The sequence below is a fragment of the Diceros bicornis genome, chromosome 17, assembly GCF_020826845.1.
Source record: "Diceros bicornis minor isolate mBicDic1 chromosome 17, mDicBic1.mat.cur, whole genome shotgun sequence".
In the NCBI taxonomy this organism is placed as follows: Eukaryota; Metazoa; Chordata; class Mammalia; order Perissodactyla; family Rhinocerotidae; genus Diceros; species Diceros bicornis.
Genome location: NC_080756.1, coordinates 45349068 through 45370617, shown reverse-complemented (window position 1 = coordinate 45370617; position 21550 = coordinate 45349068). Strand labels below are relative to the sequence as shown.

Sequence of the window (21550 nt, the reverse complement as noted above, 5' to 3'; positions counted from 1 at the left end):
TTCCCTTTAATTCTCGTACTAACCCTCTAAAGTAAATATTATTATTGATACTTTAAGGATGGAACTGAGGCTGAGAGAAACAACTTGCCTAAAGTCACACAGAAAGTGATAGAGTTGGGTTTTAAATCCACGCTTGTCTGGTTCTCAAGCTTGCTTTTGATGGCAACACTGTACTGTGAAAGAAAAATCACTAATTAAATCAGAAGTTAACTCTGGATTAGCATTCTTGAATTTTTAGATCAAGAGATTTCCTTGTCACTAGTTCTTAGAGAACAACTTTCTCTTTTTAGATTCAGTAACTCAAGAATGTCATTCCATCCAAGATTCATTCTCTGAGTTAAAAGAATATAAATTGTTATTGCTACATACTCTTCTACTGTTTATACCCTTCTCACACATGTTGTCATAGTGGATGTATGGGTAGGACGGTTTTCTCACAGTTTAGGTAGGATGGGCAGGGTAAGTAAGCTAGATGGTACGGCATCTCAGATCATCTCAAAACTACCAATTATTAGGGACATGTGAAAATATGCAATCCTTTTTTGAAAAACCTTCTGTGGGTACCATCTCTTGACAGCGACAAACTCTAAACTTTACCAGGCATCTTGTAATCGAATATTTGCCTTTATTTGTATTCAGTTTTCACTTTTGAGCTTCAAGTTAAGTTCAGGTTTTGTAGGACTAGGAAGGCAAATTTTGCTCATCTTGTTATAATTTTATGATTTTGACTGAGTTTGCTGACTTGAGACCAATTTTTAGTCTTTTATATGTACTTTCATAAACCTATGAATTATACATCTCTCACCTTACATTAAAAAATGCTTACTCTAACTTGAACCCTTATTATGAATATTTATTTCCTATAAGTACTTTCTATGAAACACACACACATACAAAGGAAAGATAAAGCCCCAATCTTAGCCCTGATAGTGTAGCAATAGCTGTTAGTTTAAGAAATGGGTGTGGCCAACCTGATGCAGGGTAAGAGCCAGAATCCACTGGGGTCATTGGCAAAAGACTGTGTTGAATAATTTTTCAAAAACTTAATACTCATTATACTGATTTTGTTTATTAAAATTCTATTACTTTGAATATGAAATGTTTTCCCCGTTTTATTTTATTATGTATGTTTTTTTTGGGGGGTGTGTGTGTGTGTGTGTGTGTGTGTGTATATATATATATATATATTTTTTTTTTAATCAAGATGCTTTCAGGGTGCTATATGGAGCCCCAGAAAGCCAGATATGGTACTGGGGCTAGGTGTTAATGGATTCGAGGCTGCATCTCTGAATCCTTCTACAGCTGGCTTTGTTCACATATATCCCGTACTACCTGGACAGACTCACTACTTTTTAGTCAGCTATATAGACACATACACTGGCAGACGGTGGGGCAGCTATTATGTCTTTATTGTCATTAGTTGAGCTCTCAGGAAAGGCCTGCTTTATATTCCAACAAGAGAACCTATTATGTGTGAATGGAAGAATTAATAAGGACCTGAGGATTTTTTTTTTTTAGTTTGCAAAGTAGTCCACCCCTATATGTATGGTAGATCGATTTCTTTTTTCTTATAAGTAATCACCATATGGAAAAGGTAGAAATTATTTGTAATTTGCATGTCATTATAACGATATTTAAAAAGCTCCATGGCTCTGGACCTCGGGCCAGGGCTTAGAAGCAGTTTCACGGTAGCAAACTAAGCATTCCTTGTAACAGGATGTGAACTGCAACAGAATGCTCTAGGCAATATTAAATTGGGGTGATTTTTAGAAAGTGACAAATGTTTCATGTTTCCTAAATCTGAGATGGGTTCTACCAGCTCTAAATGGCTGCCAAGTTATGTTATCACTTGCCTGCTTTGTAACTGCCTCAATTATTTCCTTCCCCAGCCCTGTATGATGAGATTCGTCAGTTTCGCAAGGCCTGTGGGGAGGCTCATCTCAAAACCATCTTAGCAACAGGAGAACTTGGATCTCTTACTAATGTCTATAAAGCCAGTATGATAGCAATGATGGCAGGTAAGCATTTTATGTTCACATAATGTTATGTAATGAATTGATGTTTTTAGGAGAAATAAGTCGATGAAAGCATTTCTATTAGCTAAAAGTGCTAACCACTTGGAATTTTTTTGTGGGAGGGGTCAGATATTTTGTGAATACATGTACAATGTGAAGTGGTCAAAAACTCTTGGCTTTCTTCCACATTTTTTTTTTGGTGACATTTCAATGCTGCACTATCCTTGTAAGGCAGTAGATGGCTCTCTTGTTAGTGAATTGCCTTCCGTGTTATTCTTTGATTATTCATTCATCAACATATGTTAGACAGGAATTTCTTTAACTCTGACTTATTCCTCTCTGTGAATTTAAGCATTGATTTTTCTCAGAGATGTGTATCCATATTGTCTAAGGCAGCCTGTGCTTTTGTTTGTGTTAATTTTTTCTTTTTAAATGTAGTGCAGTATCATTGTTTCTTATACTTTCAAATGTAGATCGACTTATTCTTTATCTCCATGAACAGCGGTCTGTCCATTCATACGTCCAAGCTTGCAACCTGGGAGTCATGCTCAATTCCTCCTTTTTCTCACCTTCACACAAGTCAGTGAACAAGTCTTGAGAATTCTACCTCTTTCCTGCATCTAATACATCTTCTCTCCATTCTGAGTGCTGCTGTCTTCGGCCACTGTCATTCCCCACACGGATCATGTCAACAGGCTCCTAACTAGTTTCCCTGTCTCTACTTTTGTCCCCTTCCAATCTGTTCTCCACACTGTTGCCAGAATGCTCTCTTAAAAATGCTAATTTGATTGTGGTACTGCTTGCTTAAAATCCTTCAGTGGCTTGCCTTCATCTTCAAGGTGAAATGTAAATTCAGCCTGATTTATAAAGGTCCTTCCCAAGACCCTGCCTGTGCCTCTGCCATCTCCTCGTTTTCCCTTCACACCATATGCTCCAGATATGTGGAATTACTTGCAGTTCTCTGCAGATGGCACCATCCAACCCTCTTGAGTCTCTGTACATGCTGTGCCCCCTGCCTGGAATGCCTTTTGCCCAAATAACTCCTTAACATCTTTGGATTCAGCACAGGTGTCACTCTCTTCAAGACTATTTCCTGATACTGCTTCCTCCCCCACCACTTGGTTCATTGTCTCCTCTCTGTGCCTCCATAGCATCTGTTAAAACCTCTGTCAGATAACGTATCATACTATACGGTGATTGAGTATTGAATTTCTAGGTGAGGATACATGACTTTTCAGATCTTAAATCTGGCCCTCTATTGTTGTTACCCTCTAGATTTTTATTCTCTTGTGTACTTTTTGAATACTCTGTCAGATCTAGCATCGTTCCCTGGAATTCTACTGGAAATCAGCCTGCTAGGCGTTAATGATGCTATTGCTCTGGTCACTGCTGCTGTATCCAGAAGATCTCTGCTCTGGTTGTCTCATTTAGAGCAAAATCTCTGACAACCTAAGGATGAGGAGGAATGGAGAACTCTAAACAGTGGGTCATCAGTTGTGTTGGCATTTCAAAGGTCCACAGTAACAAAAGAGTCACTGCAACTCTTAGCAGCTTGGGTAGCCCCTTGGAGTCTCAGGTAGACAAGTAGCCTCCCTTTTCACTCTCCTTGCTAGGACAAGGGATTGTTAGCCCAGAATGCTGTGATCCAGGTCACAATGAAAGTATTTGCATTCTGGGAGGTCAGCCACCTGTATCCTACTCACTGCACCAGCTGCTCATGATAGGAACTTGGTATTAGGTCATCGTGCTTGGAAGTCTCTGTTCCACCCTCTACCCCAACCATCCGTAGAACAAAATGTGACTATGAGCATGCTCTCCCCTCTCTCTTCCTGTCTGCTTGTATCCCTGTCCATATTGTTGTTTATCTCCTTCATTTCTTCATTTAATCAGCGTCTATTGAGCACTTAATGTGAGTGATATAACTTGTGTTTGTGGTGTGCTTTACTAGATGCTTTAAAATAATATTCCTTAATCTTCACATCAGCCCTGTGGTTGATGAAGAACCTGAAACAGTGACTTGTCTAAGGTCACAAAGCTAGCAGATCAAATATAGTCATTATTTGAACCCGGGTCTTCTCACCCCAGGTTTATTGCTTTTTCACTTGTAACACAGCTGTCTCCCAAGGCACCATGCTAGATCTTACTGTGAATTAAAGATACAATCTTTGTGTGGTATCATAAGTGAAAACGTCTAGCACACTTCCTGGCCCATAGTTTATGCTTCCTGTCCTCTTAAGATGGTATATAATAGAAATGATGTATTTTTTGAAGAATTTTTAAAATTTTAAAAAATTTTGGACTAAATTGACATTGCTTCCTATTTCTGTGGGTTTTTTTCCCTTAAAAATCAACTTCATTGAGATAAATTTACATTCAAGGAAGTTCAGGTAAGTGTACAGTGTGATGAGTTTTGACAGTTTGTGTATTCCATCATCCCAGAAATATCATTTGTGCCCCTTTGCAGTGAGTTCCACTCGTCTCACCTCTGCCCCAGTTGTAACCACTGATCTAATTATATTACCATAGATTAGCTTTGCCAGTTTTGAAACATCATGTAATTCTACAGTATGTATAATTATATGCTTGTACTTGTCCCCCTTCACCCTCCCCAAGATAATAGCTGTGAGATCTGTCCATGTTGTTCTGTGTGTAAGGAGTTGGGTTAGCAGTATTCCATTGTACAAATATACTGAGTGGCTAAATTTATTGGTATAAAGTTGTTTCTAATATTCTCTTATTAGTCTGATGTCTATAGGGTCTGTAGTTCTATGTCCTTTTTTATTTTTGATATTGGTCATTATTTTTGTTTTGTTTTCTATTGTTGTTGTTATTGTTCTTTTTTTTTTTTTTGGTAAAAAGAGCCTTGCTCGGGTTCTGGCAATTTTATTAATCTTTTCAAAGAGCCAATTTTTTGCCTCGTTGTTTTTTCATTATCATTCAGTTAAAAATAATTTCTTGTTTTCCTTGGATTTCTTTGTTATTTTGAATGTTATTAGAGTTTTATTTAGATAAAAATGTTTAATTTCCAAATATTTTGTGCTTTTCTGGAGATCTGATTGTTATTGACTTATATTTTAAACATCTCTTATGTTCAGAGAATGTCCATTGTAAGAATCTTCTGTCTTTTGAAATTAGTGAGACTTATTTTATAGCCCATTTTATGACATATTTAGGTATATGCTTCAAGTGCATGTGAAAAGAATGTTGTGTGTTTGCAGATATTAGTGGTAGTGTTCTGTAAATGTCAATTAGGTCAAGTTGGTTAACAGCTTTTTTCAGATCTGGTTTTGTTTTGTTTTGGTCTGCTTATTCTATTTATTACCGAGAGGGGTATTAAAATCCCCAAATATGATTGTAGATTTGTTTACACATCCCTGTAGTTCTGTCAGTTGGGAGTATAAAAATACATTATTCTAAATGTATTTGGGAGCTCTTTTGTTAGGTGTATACACTTTTAGGGTTATATTTGCTTGTTATTTAGCACGTTTATCATTATGACGTGTCCCTCTTTGTCTCTAGTACTAGACCTTCTCTGAATGTCCGCTTTGTCTGATAATAACCTAGCCACACCAGATTTCTTGTGCTTATTGTTTACATGGTATATCTTTTTTTCATTCTTTTATTTTCAACTCATCCGTAGTGATATATTTAAAGTTTATCTCTTGTAGGCAGTCTTTTTTTTTTTTTTTTTTGCTGAGGAAGATTCACCCTGAGCTAATATCCACTGCCAATCGTTCTCTTTTTGTATGTGAGCTGCCACCACAGCATGGCCACTGACAGACGAGTGGTGTGGTTCCGCTCCCAGGAACCAAACGCGGGCCGCCAAAGCGGAGTGCGCTGAACTTAACCACTAGGCTACCAGGGCTGGCCCAGGCAGTCTTTTTTTAATCCATTGTGATAATCTCTGCTTTTTAATCGGAATGCTTTGTCCATTTACACTTCACATAATTACTCATATGATAGGATTAGTCTGTCATCTTGCAATTTGTTTCCTGTTTGTTCTGGTCTATTTTTTGTTCCTTTTTTCCTGTTACCTTTTGGGTTCATTGAATATTTATGATATTCATAAATATTCATAAAATGAAATATTGAGTATTTCATTGTATTTTTTCTATTGGCTTTTTATCTACTACCTTTTTATATTTTTTTAGTGGTTGCTTTAGCAATTACAATATGCATCCGTAACTTATCACAGGCTACCTAGAATTAATACTATTCCACTTTACACTTCATATGTCACAAATGTGAGAACCTTACAGCAGTTCCATTTACACCCTCATCAATACTTTGAATTATTTTAGTGTTCTTCTTCTTCTACCTATGTTATAAACTCCTCCTTACAATGATGTGGTTTTTGTTTTAACAGTCGTTTCTCTTTTAAGGAAATTAAAAGAAGAAAACTAAGTGAGCTATCTTTATATTTTTTCCCACACATATATCATTTCCATCTTTATTCCTTCCTGTAAGTCTGCTGGCGATTAATTCTTTCGGGTTTTGTTCATCTGAAAATGTCTTTATTTCACCCCTATGTTTCAAGGATAGTTTGCTGAAAATAGAGTTCTGAGTTCTGGGTTGACAGTTTTATTTTTATTTCAGCACTTTAATCATGTCATTCCATTTCTTTTTGTTTTCCTGTAAGTAATGTCTCATCTTACTCTGGCTGTAGTCAATCAATATTTTCTCTTTATCTTTGTTTTTTACTAATTTGACCATGATATGCCTAAGTATGATTTTCTTTGTATATCTCCTGCTTATAGTTTGCTGAGCTTCCAGGATCTGTAGGTTGATGTTTTCCACTCAATTTAGGACTTTTTCTTTTTTTTTTTTTTTTTTGGTGAGGAAGATTTTCCCTGAAGCTAAAATCTTATTGCGAATCTTCCTCTTTTTGCTTGAGGAAGATTGTCCCTGAGCTAACATCTGTGCCAATCTTCCTCTGTTTTATATGTGGGATGCTGCCACAGCATGGCTTGATGAACGGTGTGTAGGTCCATGTCCGGGATCCGAACCTGCAAACCCAGGGCTGCTGAAGTGGAGTGCGTGAACTTAACCACTACATCACTGGGCCTAGCCCTCAATTTAGGACTTTTTAAAAATTATTTTTTAAAATATATTTTCGGCCCCATTCCATCTCTCTTCCTTCTAGGACCTCCATAGGTTACTGAGGTTCTGTTTATTTTAATTTTAACCTTTTTTCCCCCTCTCCATTCTGATTGGCTAATTTACAGGGATCTTTTTTCAAGTTCATTGACCCTCATTTTCTATCTCAAATTTGCTTTTAAGCCCATCCAGTGAAATTTATGCTATTGTACATTTTTAGTATTGCCATTTGATTCTTTTTTATAATTTTTATTTCTCTGCTGAGATTTCCCAGTTTTTCATTCATTAAGACCATATTTTCCTTTAAGTCCTTGAACATATTTATAATAGCTGATTTAAAGTCCTTATCTGCTGATTTGTATATCTGGATTATCTCAGGGTATATCTTGAGCTGCCAGTTTTCCAGTGCTTGAAAATAGTTGCCTTAATATGTTCAGTTGTATTGTTATTTATAGCAGGAAGGCAACATTTATTTTGTCACATATGGAATTCTTCATTGCTTTTGTTTTCCCATTAATTTAGCATCAAAATCTCAAAAGGAAGGGGTTTATCATTTACATTCATAATAATTTATCTTGTAATTTTGATAGCCATTTAGATTATTGCAAAAACAATGCTCTGGAGAAGAGAGTAAGGTAGAGATATATAACTATGTTTGTCTAGTATTATACATGATTGTAAGTAAAAACTTAGTTAACCAGAGTTTTTGCATTTTTGGTCAACTGAGTGATTAGTAGCCTACTTTTGGTTTAATCTTGTTTAAGAATCTTTCAAAATGTTTTAGGGGAAGGGGCCATGGTCATAGAAGTTAGAAGACCTGGACTCTTGTCCCATCTTGCACATTTTGTGACTTTGAGCAAATAAATTATTCTGATTATTAATTCAAATGAAGTAATATATATGACTGCATTATAACTATAAACTAAGTACTTTTAAGTTATTAAAAATATCAGTATACCTTCCTACCCCATCCTACTTTAATAAGAAAGGAAATATAATTGAATCTTTTATTTTCTAGACTATTACAAGGCATTTATTCAGAGCATCACTTTTCATAATTATTTGATTCAGCTGTAGGAGATATAAGATATTAAGCTGAATTTCATTTTAGATTGATCCCAAAGCTTACTATAGGCTTACCTCGTTTTATTGCACTTTATTGCACTTTGCACATATTGTGTTTTTTACAAATTGAAGGTTTGTGGCAACCCTGCATTGAGCACATCTATTGGCTCCATTTTTCCAACAGCTCATTTTGTGTCTTGTGTTACAGCTTGGTAATTCTTGCAATATTTCAAACTTTTTCATTATTATTATATTTTTTATGGTGAGCTGTGATGAGTGATCTTTGATGTTACTATTGTAATCGTTTTGGGGTGCCACGAACCGCGCCCAGATAAGATGACAAACTTAACCAATAAATGTTGTGTGTGTTCTGACTGCTCCACTGACCCACTGTTCGCCCACCTCTCTCCCTCTCCTTGGGTCTCCCTACTCCCTGAGACACAACAATATTGAAATTAGGCCAATTAATAACCCTACAATGGCCTCTAAGTGTTCAAGTGAAAGGAAGAGTTGCACATCTCTCCATTTAAAGCAAAAGCTAGAAATGATTAAGCTTCTTGAAGAAGGCATGTTGAAAGCCAAGACAGGACAAAAGCTAGGCCTCTTGGCACCAAACAGTTAGCCAAGTTGTGAATGGAAGGAAAAGTTCTTGAAGGAAATTAAAAGTGCTACTCTAGTGAACACACGAATGATAAGAAAGTGAAACAGCGTTATTGCTGATATGGAGAAAGTTTTAATGGTCTGGATAGAAGATCAAACCAGCGACAACATCCCCTTAAGCCACATGCTAGTCCAGGGCAAGGCCCTAACTCTCTTCAGTTCTGTGAAGGCTGAGAGAGGTGAGGAAGCTGCAGAAGGAAAGTTTGAAGCTGGCAGAGTTCAGGAGGTTTAAGGAAAGAAGTCGTATCCATAACATGGATGGCTTAGAGGGGTTCAAGACTTCAGTGGAGGAAGTTGCTGCAGATGTGGTGGAAAGAGCAAGAAAATTAGAATTAGGAGTGGCCTGAAGATATGACTGAATTGCTTCAATATCATGATAAAACTTTAACAGATGAGGAGTTGCTTCTTATGGATGAGCAAAGAAAGTGGTTTCTTCAGATGGAATCTACTCCTGGTGAAGATGCTGTGAAGATTGTTGAAATGACAGCAAAGGATTTAGAATATTATGTAAACTTAGTTGATAAAGCAGGGGCAGGGTTTGAGAGGCTTGACTTTTTACTCTGGGTAAAAATGCTATCAAATAGCATCGCATGCTACAGAGAAATTGTTTGAGAAAGGAAGAGTCAGTCAACACGACAAACTTCATTGTTGTCTTACTTTAGGAAATAACCCCCGAACCTTCAGCAACCACCAACAGCCATCAGTCAGCAGCCATCAACATCGAGGCAAGACCCTCCACCAGCAAAAAGATTACAACTCGCTGAAGGCTCAGATATGGTTAGCATTTTTTAGCAATAAAGTATTTTTTTAATTAAGGTGTCTACACTATTTTTTTAGACATAAGGCTATTGCACACTTAATAGACTACAGTATAGTGTAAATATAACTTCTGTACGTACTGGGAAACCAAAAAATTTGTTCATTCTCTTTGTTGTGATAGTCGCTTTATGATGGTGATCTGGAACTGAACCTGCAATATCTCCGAGGTATGCCTGTATATTAGTAGGATTGTTTAATGAATCTTAGATGTGAATTTCTTTTGCCAACTTTTGGCTCTGTCTTAAAAAAGAAAGGTGTAAAAAGAATCTGATTAGTTGAGAATCATAATTAGATGTAGTCCAGTTAATTCTTTTTATGGTAGACTTCTCAGCTGTGTTTATTTGTCATCTCTCCTAATTCTTTTACTCTGGAAGCGATAGCAGCCACCTCAGCTCTTCAGATGTGTATCCAAATAAAATGTCATTTAAGTGGAAGTTGCTTACTCGGCAGCCACAGTGATCCAGAACCAAGCCAGGAACCAGAAAAAATTAAAAAAGAAAACATTTTGAGTAGATGAAATATATGTGATATAATCTGTAATACAACAATAATAATAGCTAACATTTCTTGAGCATTTACTATGTGCCAGGGACTATTTTAAGGGCTTTATATATATTTACATTTAATCTTCACAACAACTCTATGAGGTAGATACTCTTCTATGGTAGAAAGGAGCATCAATTAAAAGGATATTTTTGCTTCTATTCTATTTGGTTATTATTGATATTTGGAAACATTCCAGGTACTTCTGTCTTTGTTATATCATTTCCTCTGTCTGTTACAGCCTTCTCTACTCCCCTTAGCCATTTTTAAAGATTTAAATAAAATTTCTATACTCTGTCAAATCTCTCCATGATCCTCTAGAGGCAGAATTAATTAATTGTTCATGCTATTGTGCTCCTAGGATGGTTGTAAATACCAGTAGCATTTGTCACATAGTATCATCATGAACTAAGAAACTATGAACCTCCCAGAGACCAAGTACTGTGTCTCACCTATCTGTATTCCCCTGTGGTTACTGCCATGCCTGGCATGTGGGAGAGCCTAAGAAAATATTTTGGAATACACGAATGAATGAATGAGAAAGAAAAATAAAGATAAAAAAAAGTGAAAATAGGCAAAGTGAAATTTGAAAATCTAGATTCATCTTTCCAGATATGCCACAACTTTGCAGAGTTGGGCCATGTTATTTTGAGAGCAAACTTTTATTTTGATTGAACAAAAAGATGGATAATGTATACCTTTGACAAGGAGACTATGTATAGATTATATATCCAAGGCATTGTTTAGGCGATCCAAGCAGTGGTATGACATTAAAGGTTTCTGAGGATTCTGAGGTAGTTCTAGAGGCAAGGAAGGACTAAGGAAAATTTTTTGCCTTGGCTTTTTAGTCAAAGAAAATGGATCTTCCGTTTACATTAGTGGAAATGTGGTGAGAGAAATACAAATAAAGGAGGCGGTGAGGCAGGAGTAAACAATTTGAAAGGAATATAAACAGAAGAGAAACGAGAGCCATATTTTTTTCCTCAAACAATCCAAGAACAAGATGATAGGAGGTAAGATAGAAAGGGAAACATGCATACACAAAAGAAAAGTCTACAGCAGGTCAATCTACTGCTCAGGGATTTCAGCCCAGCAAATGCACACATTAAGAATAATGCCAGGATGTAGAAAAGTGGCTTTATCTCTCAGTAGCGGTGGACTGTTTGCGCACACGCCACAGCTAACAAGCTCCGCTCTGAAGTGATTCTAGACCTTATCTTTGGAAATAATGCAGGCATGATAAATAAGGTTGGTGTAGAAAAGCACTAAAGATGCAATCATAATGTCATCAGGTTTGAATTGCTGATGAAGATCTGTGGGAAGAGTACTAACACAAAAATATGGGGCTTGAGGAAAGCAGACCTTGAAGGAATGCAAAATGAGTTTTTGACTTCCCTGGAATTTTTTAATGTATAGGAAATCAAAAAAGAAAAAAGTAGGAACCAGGGAGAGAATAGTTGAAATTCAGGCCAATAAGATCAAAGTAATACAGAAACAATGAGAGGAAGCAGAGAAAGAAAAGAAAATGTAAGAGAAGCCATTAAAAAAATAAAGGGGAAAAAATCGTGGGGAAGTTGCTATGACTGAAGGAAACCATAATCCCCAAAAATGCTGTGATTAATAGCAAATTAACATCTAAGATTTAAAAAAAAATTTTTTTTTTAAATTTAAATATGAACCAACCGTGGAGTAAATAACAGCGTAGATTTATTTTTCTAAAGATTGTCACAAGTAACACCAAGTCCTTCGTCTTAGGCTGCAAATCTTCGTATACTCAAGGAGTATGGATCCAGATGGCACATCCAGACCCCTGTGGTGTTCCAGCCTGCTTTTTTTTTTCTAAATAAGACCTTGCCTTTTATAGAAAAAGCATTTAATTTACGAAAAGGTATGCTGCGATTGAAAGTTCATCACTGGTGAAAGCATATGAATACAGGTGTGTATTAGGTTACGAGTTAAAGGACTTAAAGTGTAAATTTATTTATAGTTCATTTAACTAGCCCTAAAAATTAAACCACTTATAGGATAAAAATTAGTTAACTTGGCATCTCATTCAGGGAGTAAATTTAAATTCAGGCCCCCAAGCAAAAATTGCAGAAAGTTTATCCCCGCTCACCTATGTCCTCGCCATCCTTTGTTGGGTGCAAAATAAAGAGCTCTGCAGAAGAGGGAAGTTTCCATGTTTTCTGGCCTCCCAGCAGTGCAGGAACTACTGATGGTGTGTTTTAGTATATGCATATCATTTTAAAGAAAAGGTTAAGTCTGTGGCATACATTTCAACATAAAGCGTTTCCTTGCCTCTTCATGGCTGGGATTCTGGGAAAAAAGAAAAGAAAACCTTGTAAGCTTAGTTTTTTATGTGCTATATACTAGTCTGTATAAAATTTTACTCTATGAAATTTTAAAAAATGGAGCCCAACTTCTTCCAAAAATCACCTAACTGCCTTCTCCAGACCTAGCTTGCCTAGAGAAATTCATGGGCATCCTGGCTAGCTAGCTATACAGTAAGTGCCTATGAAATGCTTGTTGATAGGTCCACTTACCAGGTTCAGGGGCATCAATAGATGTATTTGTGAACAACATGTATAAAATTCGATTTTGTGTGTGTGTGAGGAAGATTAGCCCTGGGCTAACATCCATGCTCATCTTCCTCTACTTTATATGGGATGCCACCACAGCATGGCTTGACAAGCGGTGCGTCTGTCCCTGCCCAGGATCCGAACCTGCGAACCCCAGGCCGCTGAAGTGGAGCATGTGAACTTAACCGCTACGCCACTGGGCTGGCCCCTAAAATTCAATTTTTTAATAAACATATTTTCCCATTAAAAGAAACATTAAGAGGTTGTTTGTTTTTTTCTTTTCTTAGTGAATTTCTGCTACATGATGTAGAGGTTAGACCTGTAGATACTGGCTCATGTCTCTTAGATTCTGTTATTCATTTGTCTTTAATTCCTAACACGTTAGCTTTTGTTATTTATTCTTTAATGTCTGTGCTGTCTATTGGCAAATTAAGTGCTGGGAAATTGGAATCTTTGAATGGGTCCTTCAGTATATTGTACCAGGTAGATACTTAATATACATATTTGTTGAATGATCAAATGAATAAAGGTTAGTAAGTCATGCGAAGTTAGTAGTTTACAGATTTTTTTGCAACTATCATAAGAGGGAAATGGGGGAGGCTGTACCTTGTTTTCTTTTAGTAGATGAAAACCTGAGGCTCAGAAGTTAAGTGACTAGACCAAGGCCACACATTGAGGAAGTGGCAGAATTCTGAAGGACTCTTGACTCCAAATTCCATGCTTTAGTTATTACGCAACCCCGCTCTCCACCCTGCAATTGATCTGTATGTAAGATATTATATATAAGCTGTGTTCAACCTTCGGAGACACAGATGTATTTCTAGAGTCACTGAATGAGATTTATGTGCTGCCCTCTACTTTTCTATTGAGGATGAGAAAAGTAAGACAATAGAGAGATACAGTGTTTGGAGAAGAACTATAGGGGGTGGTGGACATGAAAGAGAAAAATGAAGGCAAGCCCAGACCCACCCATGAGAGGCCCCCAGTAAATCCTTATTGAAATTAAAAGGAAGGAAAAGGATGGAAAAGGAAAAGGATGCCAAGAGCGCTTTCACCTCAGGCAGCTTCCACTGCTTTTTGCTCTGCTGATGGTCCCATAAGGATGCACTTGGAACATGAGCAGGGTCATGACCTTCCCCTTGTCCACCTGATGAAGGATGAGGAGAAATGTCAAAGCTGAGGGCAGTCTGAGAATAAGGAGCAGAGGGAGTGAGATAAAAGAGTATAGGAGAATGGAAGTGGTATTAAAGCATATGCGGAAGGCTGTCCCAGCAGAGGATGAGGGAAATTGAAACGTTCCCTTGAAGAGTGATTGAAAGGAAAGTGGAAGTCTTATTTAGGAAGAGAGCAATCATTGGCATTGTGATATTGTGTTCAAATGCTTGTACACATCCACAAAAAGGGTGTAAAAGGATGACTGTTGCCTATTACCCCAAAGTAGGAGGGCTGGGACCAACTTTTAGAAGTTATGGAAAGGTGGGTTTTGGCCTGTTATAAGGCAGAGTTTTATTAGAGTCCAGGTTGTCCAGAAATTGGATGGCCACTTCAGAGGTAGGACATGTTCACGGGCTGGATGACAACCTGATGGAGCTACTGTTAGATGTGTGATACTCAGGAACCATTAGAGATGCTTTCTGTTTCTTTCTGTTTGTGTTTGTGTGTGTGTGTGTGTGTGTGTGTGTGTGTGTGTGTGTGTGTGAAATTTCAGTGTAGATTACAATTACAGACAGGGCCCCAAATTATGGAAATAAAGGGAAAAGAGGAGTGTATTGTCTTCCTAATGCTGCTGTAACAAAATTCCTTAAACTTGATGGCTTAAAACAACAGAAATCTATTCTCATGATTCTTGAGGGTAGAAGTTCGAAATCAAGGTATCTGCAGGGTCCTGCTCCTTCTGAAGTCTGCAGGGGAGAATCCTTCCTTGCTGTTTCTAGCTGCTGGTGTGTGCTGGCGATGCTTGGTACCTTGCCTTGTAGATGCATCAGTTCAGTCTCTGCCTCCGTCATCACTCCCATCCTTCCATCTTGTCCCTGGGTATTTTTGTGTCTCTTCTCCTCTTCTCATAAGGACACTAGTCATTCAATGACCCATCTTGCTTAGTAAGACTTTATCTTTACTGAACTAATTACGTCTGCAATGACCTTATTTCCAAATATGTTACTTTCTGAGGTACTGGGGGTTGGAACTTTGACATATCTTGTGCGGGGCACAATTCAACCCATAACAAAGATAAATAGGGTTGTTACATTATGGTTCTATTATTTCCTGTAAAGACCTGAAGAAGTTAGAGAAAAATACTTTGAGTCAAACCAGCAAACTTAAATTCAGGTACAAAAGATTGATTTTTCTTTCTAAGCAATGTTGGATGGTTTTGTGGATAGGGGAAATCTAGTAGATATTAAATATTTTTATCTGCAAAAAGCATTTGGTAAAGTTCTCAATGGGAGATTAATGGCTAAAATAAAGAATGAGGCGTTAGGAGATAAATTTGCTTATGAGCAAGAGACAGAGACTAACAGTCGAAGGAAATACTTTTTAGATTGGATAGGAGTGACAAACAGCACAAGCCAGGAATCAGTTTTGGGACCTATGGGTTTTTCACTTTATTTTTATTGGACTTTGTAATAAAAATACAGATCTTCAAACAGTCCAAGACAGAGTGAGTAATACTACAAGCATCAGTAATCAAAAGTTATTCTCTATCATAAACTAAATGACTGATAATAAATACTGACATAAGACTACACAATGTACCATAATATTATACAATGGAGCAAGTGATTCTCCTGTGTTCTCTTTTCTTCTGCATGGATGAATATTTGTTTATTTGCTTTTTAAACAATATTTGCAGGTTTCCAGGTTTACTTTATAAGCCAAGTAAATGAAAAAATGTTTTTTTAAACTTGGAAAGATGTGTTAACTGAGGGAAAAATTGGTTGAAGCAAGACAAAGGTTATATTGCCATCACAAAATAAAGAAAGTAGGGACCCTGTGTGTTACATTTCTCAGCAAGCTATTCAGTAAAAAGACTTAAGGAGTGAGGGGGCGTTATTGAAATCAACTTATTCTGCAGTCATAACTTTAATGGAAGCATATGCAAAAAAATCCTTGTTAGAATGATGAAACTACATATCTGAGGGAGTGAAATATTATAGTATGGAACTTTTTGCTTTGCTTTTCCTTTTTTTAAATTTTAACATAATGGCTCTAAAAAATCCATAAAATTCAGTGCTGGTATACGTAACCTTTGTCCTCTTAGGAACTAGTTAAGTATGTGAGAAACATACTTTTCAAATAGGAATTTTGCCTACAACTCCTTTTGTCTAAGTCACTAAGAGGTCTTTACAAATTCATGTCTGTTCTTCCTTGATTTGTACATTGTCAGATAAGCCAAGAGAAATGGAGCAACTCAGTGTTCAAAAGTTAACTCATAAAAGTTGTAAATGCTTTGAAAACTGGAAAGGATTATAAGTATAAAGAAACTTCCTTAACTTCAAAGCTTTCATTTTACAGGTGAGAAAACTGAGATCCAGAAAGCTCAGGTTCTCAAGGAATTTGCCCACAAATAACTAAAGTCAAAACACAGTCTAGAGCAAGGTTCTCAGCCCAGGCTGCACATTAGAATTTCCTGAAGATCTCCTTAAATAAACTATTGAAAAGATCCTACCATGAAAAGTTCAGATTCTCCTCCATCTTGAATGGAGCCTAGACAATTAGTACTTTTTTAAACTTCCTCAGGTGCTTCTGTGTAGGCAAGAATGAGAACCTCTGGTCTGGAGTCTAGGTTCCCTGATGCTAAGACAAGAGTTCTTTCCTCTTGCACTGGTAGTTGAAAAATTGTTTAGGGAAAGAATTTCAAATTCTAGAGTGAAAAATTTTTTAGCAGAGACAGGCCACAATTAACAAACTGATTGTCCTAGTAATTAGTTACCCTACAGATTGCTTGTTTGGAACTCTGACCCTATATTCTCATAGAAACAAGATTATAAATGTTTATTTGGTCTCTAGACCAGCCCAGAGTTTAGCATACAGAATAACTGAAATTTAGCTCTGCATCAATAGTTCCACAGGTCCTAACCAATACACATAATGGTGTTTTTTGGAAGGACATGAATTTATATTTCTAATTGGGTCGCTAAGAACACTTTTTATCCTTCCACTGCCTTGATAGTGGTACCAAGGTTTCTCCTCCTTCCATCTTCAACATATTAGATTTAGGATTTGAATGTGACTTCCCCAATTTCAAGCTGTGCCAAGGAATGGAAGGAAATGAGGGACTGGGGGGTGGGGAGGGTTTGTAGTAAAGACTAAGGAACTGGGTGGTAGGGAAGGAGACTAGTCAAGAAGAGAAGGACTGGGATTATCTGTCATCTTAATGCCTAGGGACATTTCTTTCCCTGAGATAGGTTCAATCAGCAAATATTTAATGAACATTTATCAGTATTTGAGCATTGACACTATTGTGGGCATTGGAGAAGGATAAGAAGAGAGAAAGGGGAGGGAACAAGAAGTAAGACATAACTCCTTCCCTTTAAACACTGACAATATCTCTTAGTCTGATGAGGAAGTGAAAACAGGGTTTATGATTTGCCCTGTTGGGACTGCAAGGGCCATAGGGACACTGATGCCAAGTGCTGCAGGAACAGGGCTGACCCTCTCTGGAGGAGTCGTGAATGTGTTCACAAAAGCAAATGGCATTTCTATAGGAGTCCTTAGGTGCAGATGTAGAGGAAGGGCATTTCAGGCAGAGAAACACATGCTCTTTTGTACACAGAGCTGTGAACGAGCATGTCAAAGTGAGAAAGCTGGTATGGTTGAGGTGGAGAGGAAATGGAGAAGTGACAGAAGAGGTGGAGGATGAAGCTGATAAGTTGCTTGGGGCTTAATGCCATGCTAAAGAATTTGGGTTTCCTGTTTGTGGGTAGGGAAAGTTTTTAGTTTTTGAAAGTTTTTAGCCTGAGAAATGAGCGATTGAGTAATTCATCCATCCATTTATTCATTCACTAGGACTTATCGAAGTCTCCTCGTTGCCAGGCACTGGGGATAATGATCAATAACACACCCTCGCTCCAGCTACTTTATAGTAGGGGAGCAATGATCAGATTTTCGTGTTAGAAGCATAACCTTTGGGCAGTGTGTTTAGGCTGGAGACAGGGAACCCGTTAGGAAGCTGTTGCAACAGTCTAGCTGACCATGACGAGGAGCTGAACTGAGGCAGTGCAATGGGGATGGAGGGGTATGGACGGCTATGGGAGATATTAAGGGGGCAGAATGAATTATGTTTGTTGTGTGATTGTATGCTGAGCAGGGGAGGGAGAGGACAAAACAAGTCATAATGTTGTCATTTGTCAGGGCAGGGAATTCAAGAGAAGCAAGTCTTCCCAGCCCAGGAAGCCAAGCCTCTGCTTCCCTTTGTAGGACCTCCGCCTATTCATTCTATTGTTGGCTTACTGCAGGATGAGCCATTGTCTCACCACTTGTCCTCTACTTTTCTGTTCTTCCAACAAGGAAAAAAATATTTAAAGTTTTTAAGGAAATCTGATTCAGGCTATGAAGATAAAAGAAAGAGAGGCTATTTTTCTGTTTAGAAAACATTGGCAAGACAAGGCATGTAAAGCAAAATGGAGAACTAATACAGTTGTTTTAGTGATTCAGGAGGAAAAGGAAATTCATGCTTTTACTTGAATTATTGGGATGATGCTTTGCTTTGCTAGTGACCCAAGAATGAGTGTTATAGTATGCTTTGTGTAAAAAATTGATCATCAACTGGGGCATCGAAAGTAAGTTTCCTATGCTACAAAGCTGCTAAATTGGGCAGGGACAACAGAGGAGGCACTGAATAGTCAATGGAATCGGAAAGAATTTAGATCATCCATGTCACACAAAGCCAGCAAAAGGCTGTTTGTAGAACGTTAGCTGCTATCACACTGGTTGGATATTAACATTCTAGTGAATAATTAAAATATTCCTGTTTATTTTTTAATAAAAAGAAAAAGCATATAAATTACCTCAGAGTTTACAGTGTTACCTATGGTTGCATTCACAGATGTGGAGGTTTCTGCCTAAGATTGTAGGTTAGATACCTTAGACAATTAAAAACCAGATTTTCTTCTGCCTTTCTTACATTCTCATTTTACAGTATTCATTCTCATAGTGCTTTCAAAAATATAAAATAAAAATCCTTAAAACTGCTTTGAGACATTTTCATTATAGATGGTATTTTCTAAATTGAGTGGTTATTAAATATGTTTTCTGCTGAAATTGTTTTTGAAGTACATTTCTCATTTTCATCTTCTGTCCGTAAGCACACACCCAGGCAGAGCTGATTCTGTTTCTTCCTGCTTTGCTTTTTAACATCCAGACTCCCATGAGGTGATCAGGTACTCCCTTATAATTGAATATTTTTCTTTTCCATTAAACCAACTCCTTTCCACTAACTGTTTTCTTTGGTTGTTCCTTCAGGGCGAGACTGGAAAAGTTCAGGGTTTTTATTCAAGACAATTGACTCAGAGAAAACAGTGACTCACCCAGAGACGGGCTAGATTCATGCCCAGAAACAAAGAGAAAGAGACTGATGCTTATGAAGCCATAGTCTTAGGGTCTTGTGTGGTGTTATATTTGATGCTCTTAAAGGTGTGCAGTGTTTGAGTAATTCTAGACATATATGGGATTACTGGACTCCACCAATTTCCAGAGGATATGCCTGGATTTATGTCTGTTAGGTGGTAGTAAAAATGTTAATAGAGTTGTAAGAGGGAAAATGTAACCAAGGAAGGATAAGAAGAGAGTGAATGGTATTAGAGGAAGAATTTTCCGAGGAGGACGAGGTAATGAGTTGGGAGAAGATCAAGACTGAGCTCTCTGCCTCCTGCTCCCTGGAGTCAGAAATGGCTGGCACATTGAGGAGAAGGCATTCAACTAGAAACTTGTTGAAAGTGCAGGTGCTTTGGGAGCTTAGAAAGGAAATCCTAGTGTGGACTTTTCAGACGAAATATTCTTTTCCTTAGTACCCACTCGGATAATGGCTGCGAGGCGCTGTATAATAGCAAGGTTATAAACTCTAAGTGATTTACTAGAGAAATTACAGATGTAGAAAGAAATACCAGGTAGGACCCAATGTACATAACCTTTGCTTAAATGTGGCTCTTATTCATCACCAGGAACTAGCAAGAACATTGGCAGAAAACATGGGAACGCCCCTGCTCCTCAGAGCTGCCCTATGGGAGGTTCCTCTGTCTCTCCTTCTCTTATTTCCTTAGTTAGTTGCTGCCTGTGACTATTTCCTTACCTTCTCCTGAAATACCACCTTGTCTTGAATGGGGCAACAGGCCTGTCTTCTCATATCTTCTCTTGCAATGTTGCTGTGCTAGGCCCAGTGCTAGTTTCTTATCTGCGCCCTCCTTCCTCCTCTCATCTCTTTATCAGTCGCCTACCTTGCCCCAGCTCCATGAGGAAATACCCTGGAGAGCTGAGTTTGGGTTTGTTCTGAAATATAAGTGACCAAACCTCAGTCTTTGAACTTTTCAAGACTCACCTCTTAATACCTATGTGTGTGATGTCTGTTTTTTTAATGGATTCTTATCAGTTTCCTAGGGCTGTCGTTAACAGTACCACAAACCGAGTGGTTTAAACAATAGAAATGTATCGTCACCTAGTTCTGAAGGCTAGAAGTCTGAGATCAAGGTGTCGGCAGGGTTGGTTCCTTCTAAGGGCCGAGAGGGAGAATCTGTTCCATGCTTCTCCTCTAGCTTCTGGTGGTTTGCTAGAGTTCCTTGGCTTGTAGAAGCATCACTCCAATCTCTGCCTTGATGTTCACATGGCGTTCTCCCTGTGTGTGTGTCTCTGTCTCGTCATATTGGATTAGGGGCCCACCTTACTCCAGTTACTAATTACATCTGCAGTGACTCTAATTCCAAATAAAGTCACATTCCAATGGGCTAGAGATTAGGACTTCGACATATGAATTTTGGGGAGGACACAATTCAGCCCATAACGGATGAGTTCTAAGTGAGGAAAGCAAAGCTAGAGTTTAGGGAGGACCTCTGTGCTCATTTTGCTCATGTGCCTGAGGTCCGAGTGCTTATTTTAGGTTGTAGAGAGGCCTTGAGATAATATTTTTCTATTGCTGTGAGCTTCACACTAGCTAAAAACAATCACTAAGTGGCAATGGTGAGGGAAGTAGACTCCAGGGCTGATGGAAGAAAAGCAAGGGAGTCTGTGGGTTGGTCGGGGAGTGCCAGGAGGCCAGAGTGACTAGGACCTGGCTCATGAATGTGAAAATATTCTTGGTGATTTGTGCCTGAGAAGCTCCAAGATCTCATAATTCCTCACCGCCCTCCCCCTGCAAATCCTGGATACCCAGCCCTTCTCTGCCTCACCGTCTTGAGATTCCTGGCCCAATGCAAACACCATTGGTAGGTTAAAGCTCAGAGCAACCTCCTCCCCAACCTGGCATATGATCGAGGCGATAGGTTATAGACAGTCAGATGTGTCTGGCTTTCCTGTTTCCTAAGAAAACATTGTTATGCAGAATGCTTAGGAGGGGTTAATAGGACTTAGATTCAATAAAGGTAAAATGTGCTTTTCTGCGCTGACCTGGGACTTATTACCAGGTGAACTATTGTTTATCTGGAGAAGTGCATTTTGATTTCCAGCCAGTCATGAATTTACAAACTTTTGGAATGCAATCTGTTTCTAGGTTGGAGAATTGCATATTAAACTGGTCAATTTAATAATTAAAGGTAGAAAAATGGAATTAGTTTATCTGTGTAG

The 21550-nt window shown here is 38.0% G+C and overlaps 1 protein-coding gene across 1 annotated transcript in view; it reads left to right on the top strand.

Moving 5' to 3' along the window:
- The window catches only part of DERA (deoxyribose-phosphate aldolase), a 103802-nt gene that overhangs the window by 54956 nt on the left and 27296 nt on the right, over positions 1-21550 (top strand). Inside the window, exon 6 of the mRNA XM_058558697.1 lies at positions 1890-2018. Coding sequence (XP_058414680.1) covers positions 1890-2018 — 129 coding nt within the window. The remainder of the gene's footprint in view (positions 1-1889; positions 2019-21550) is intronic.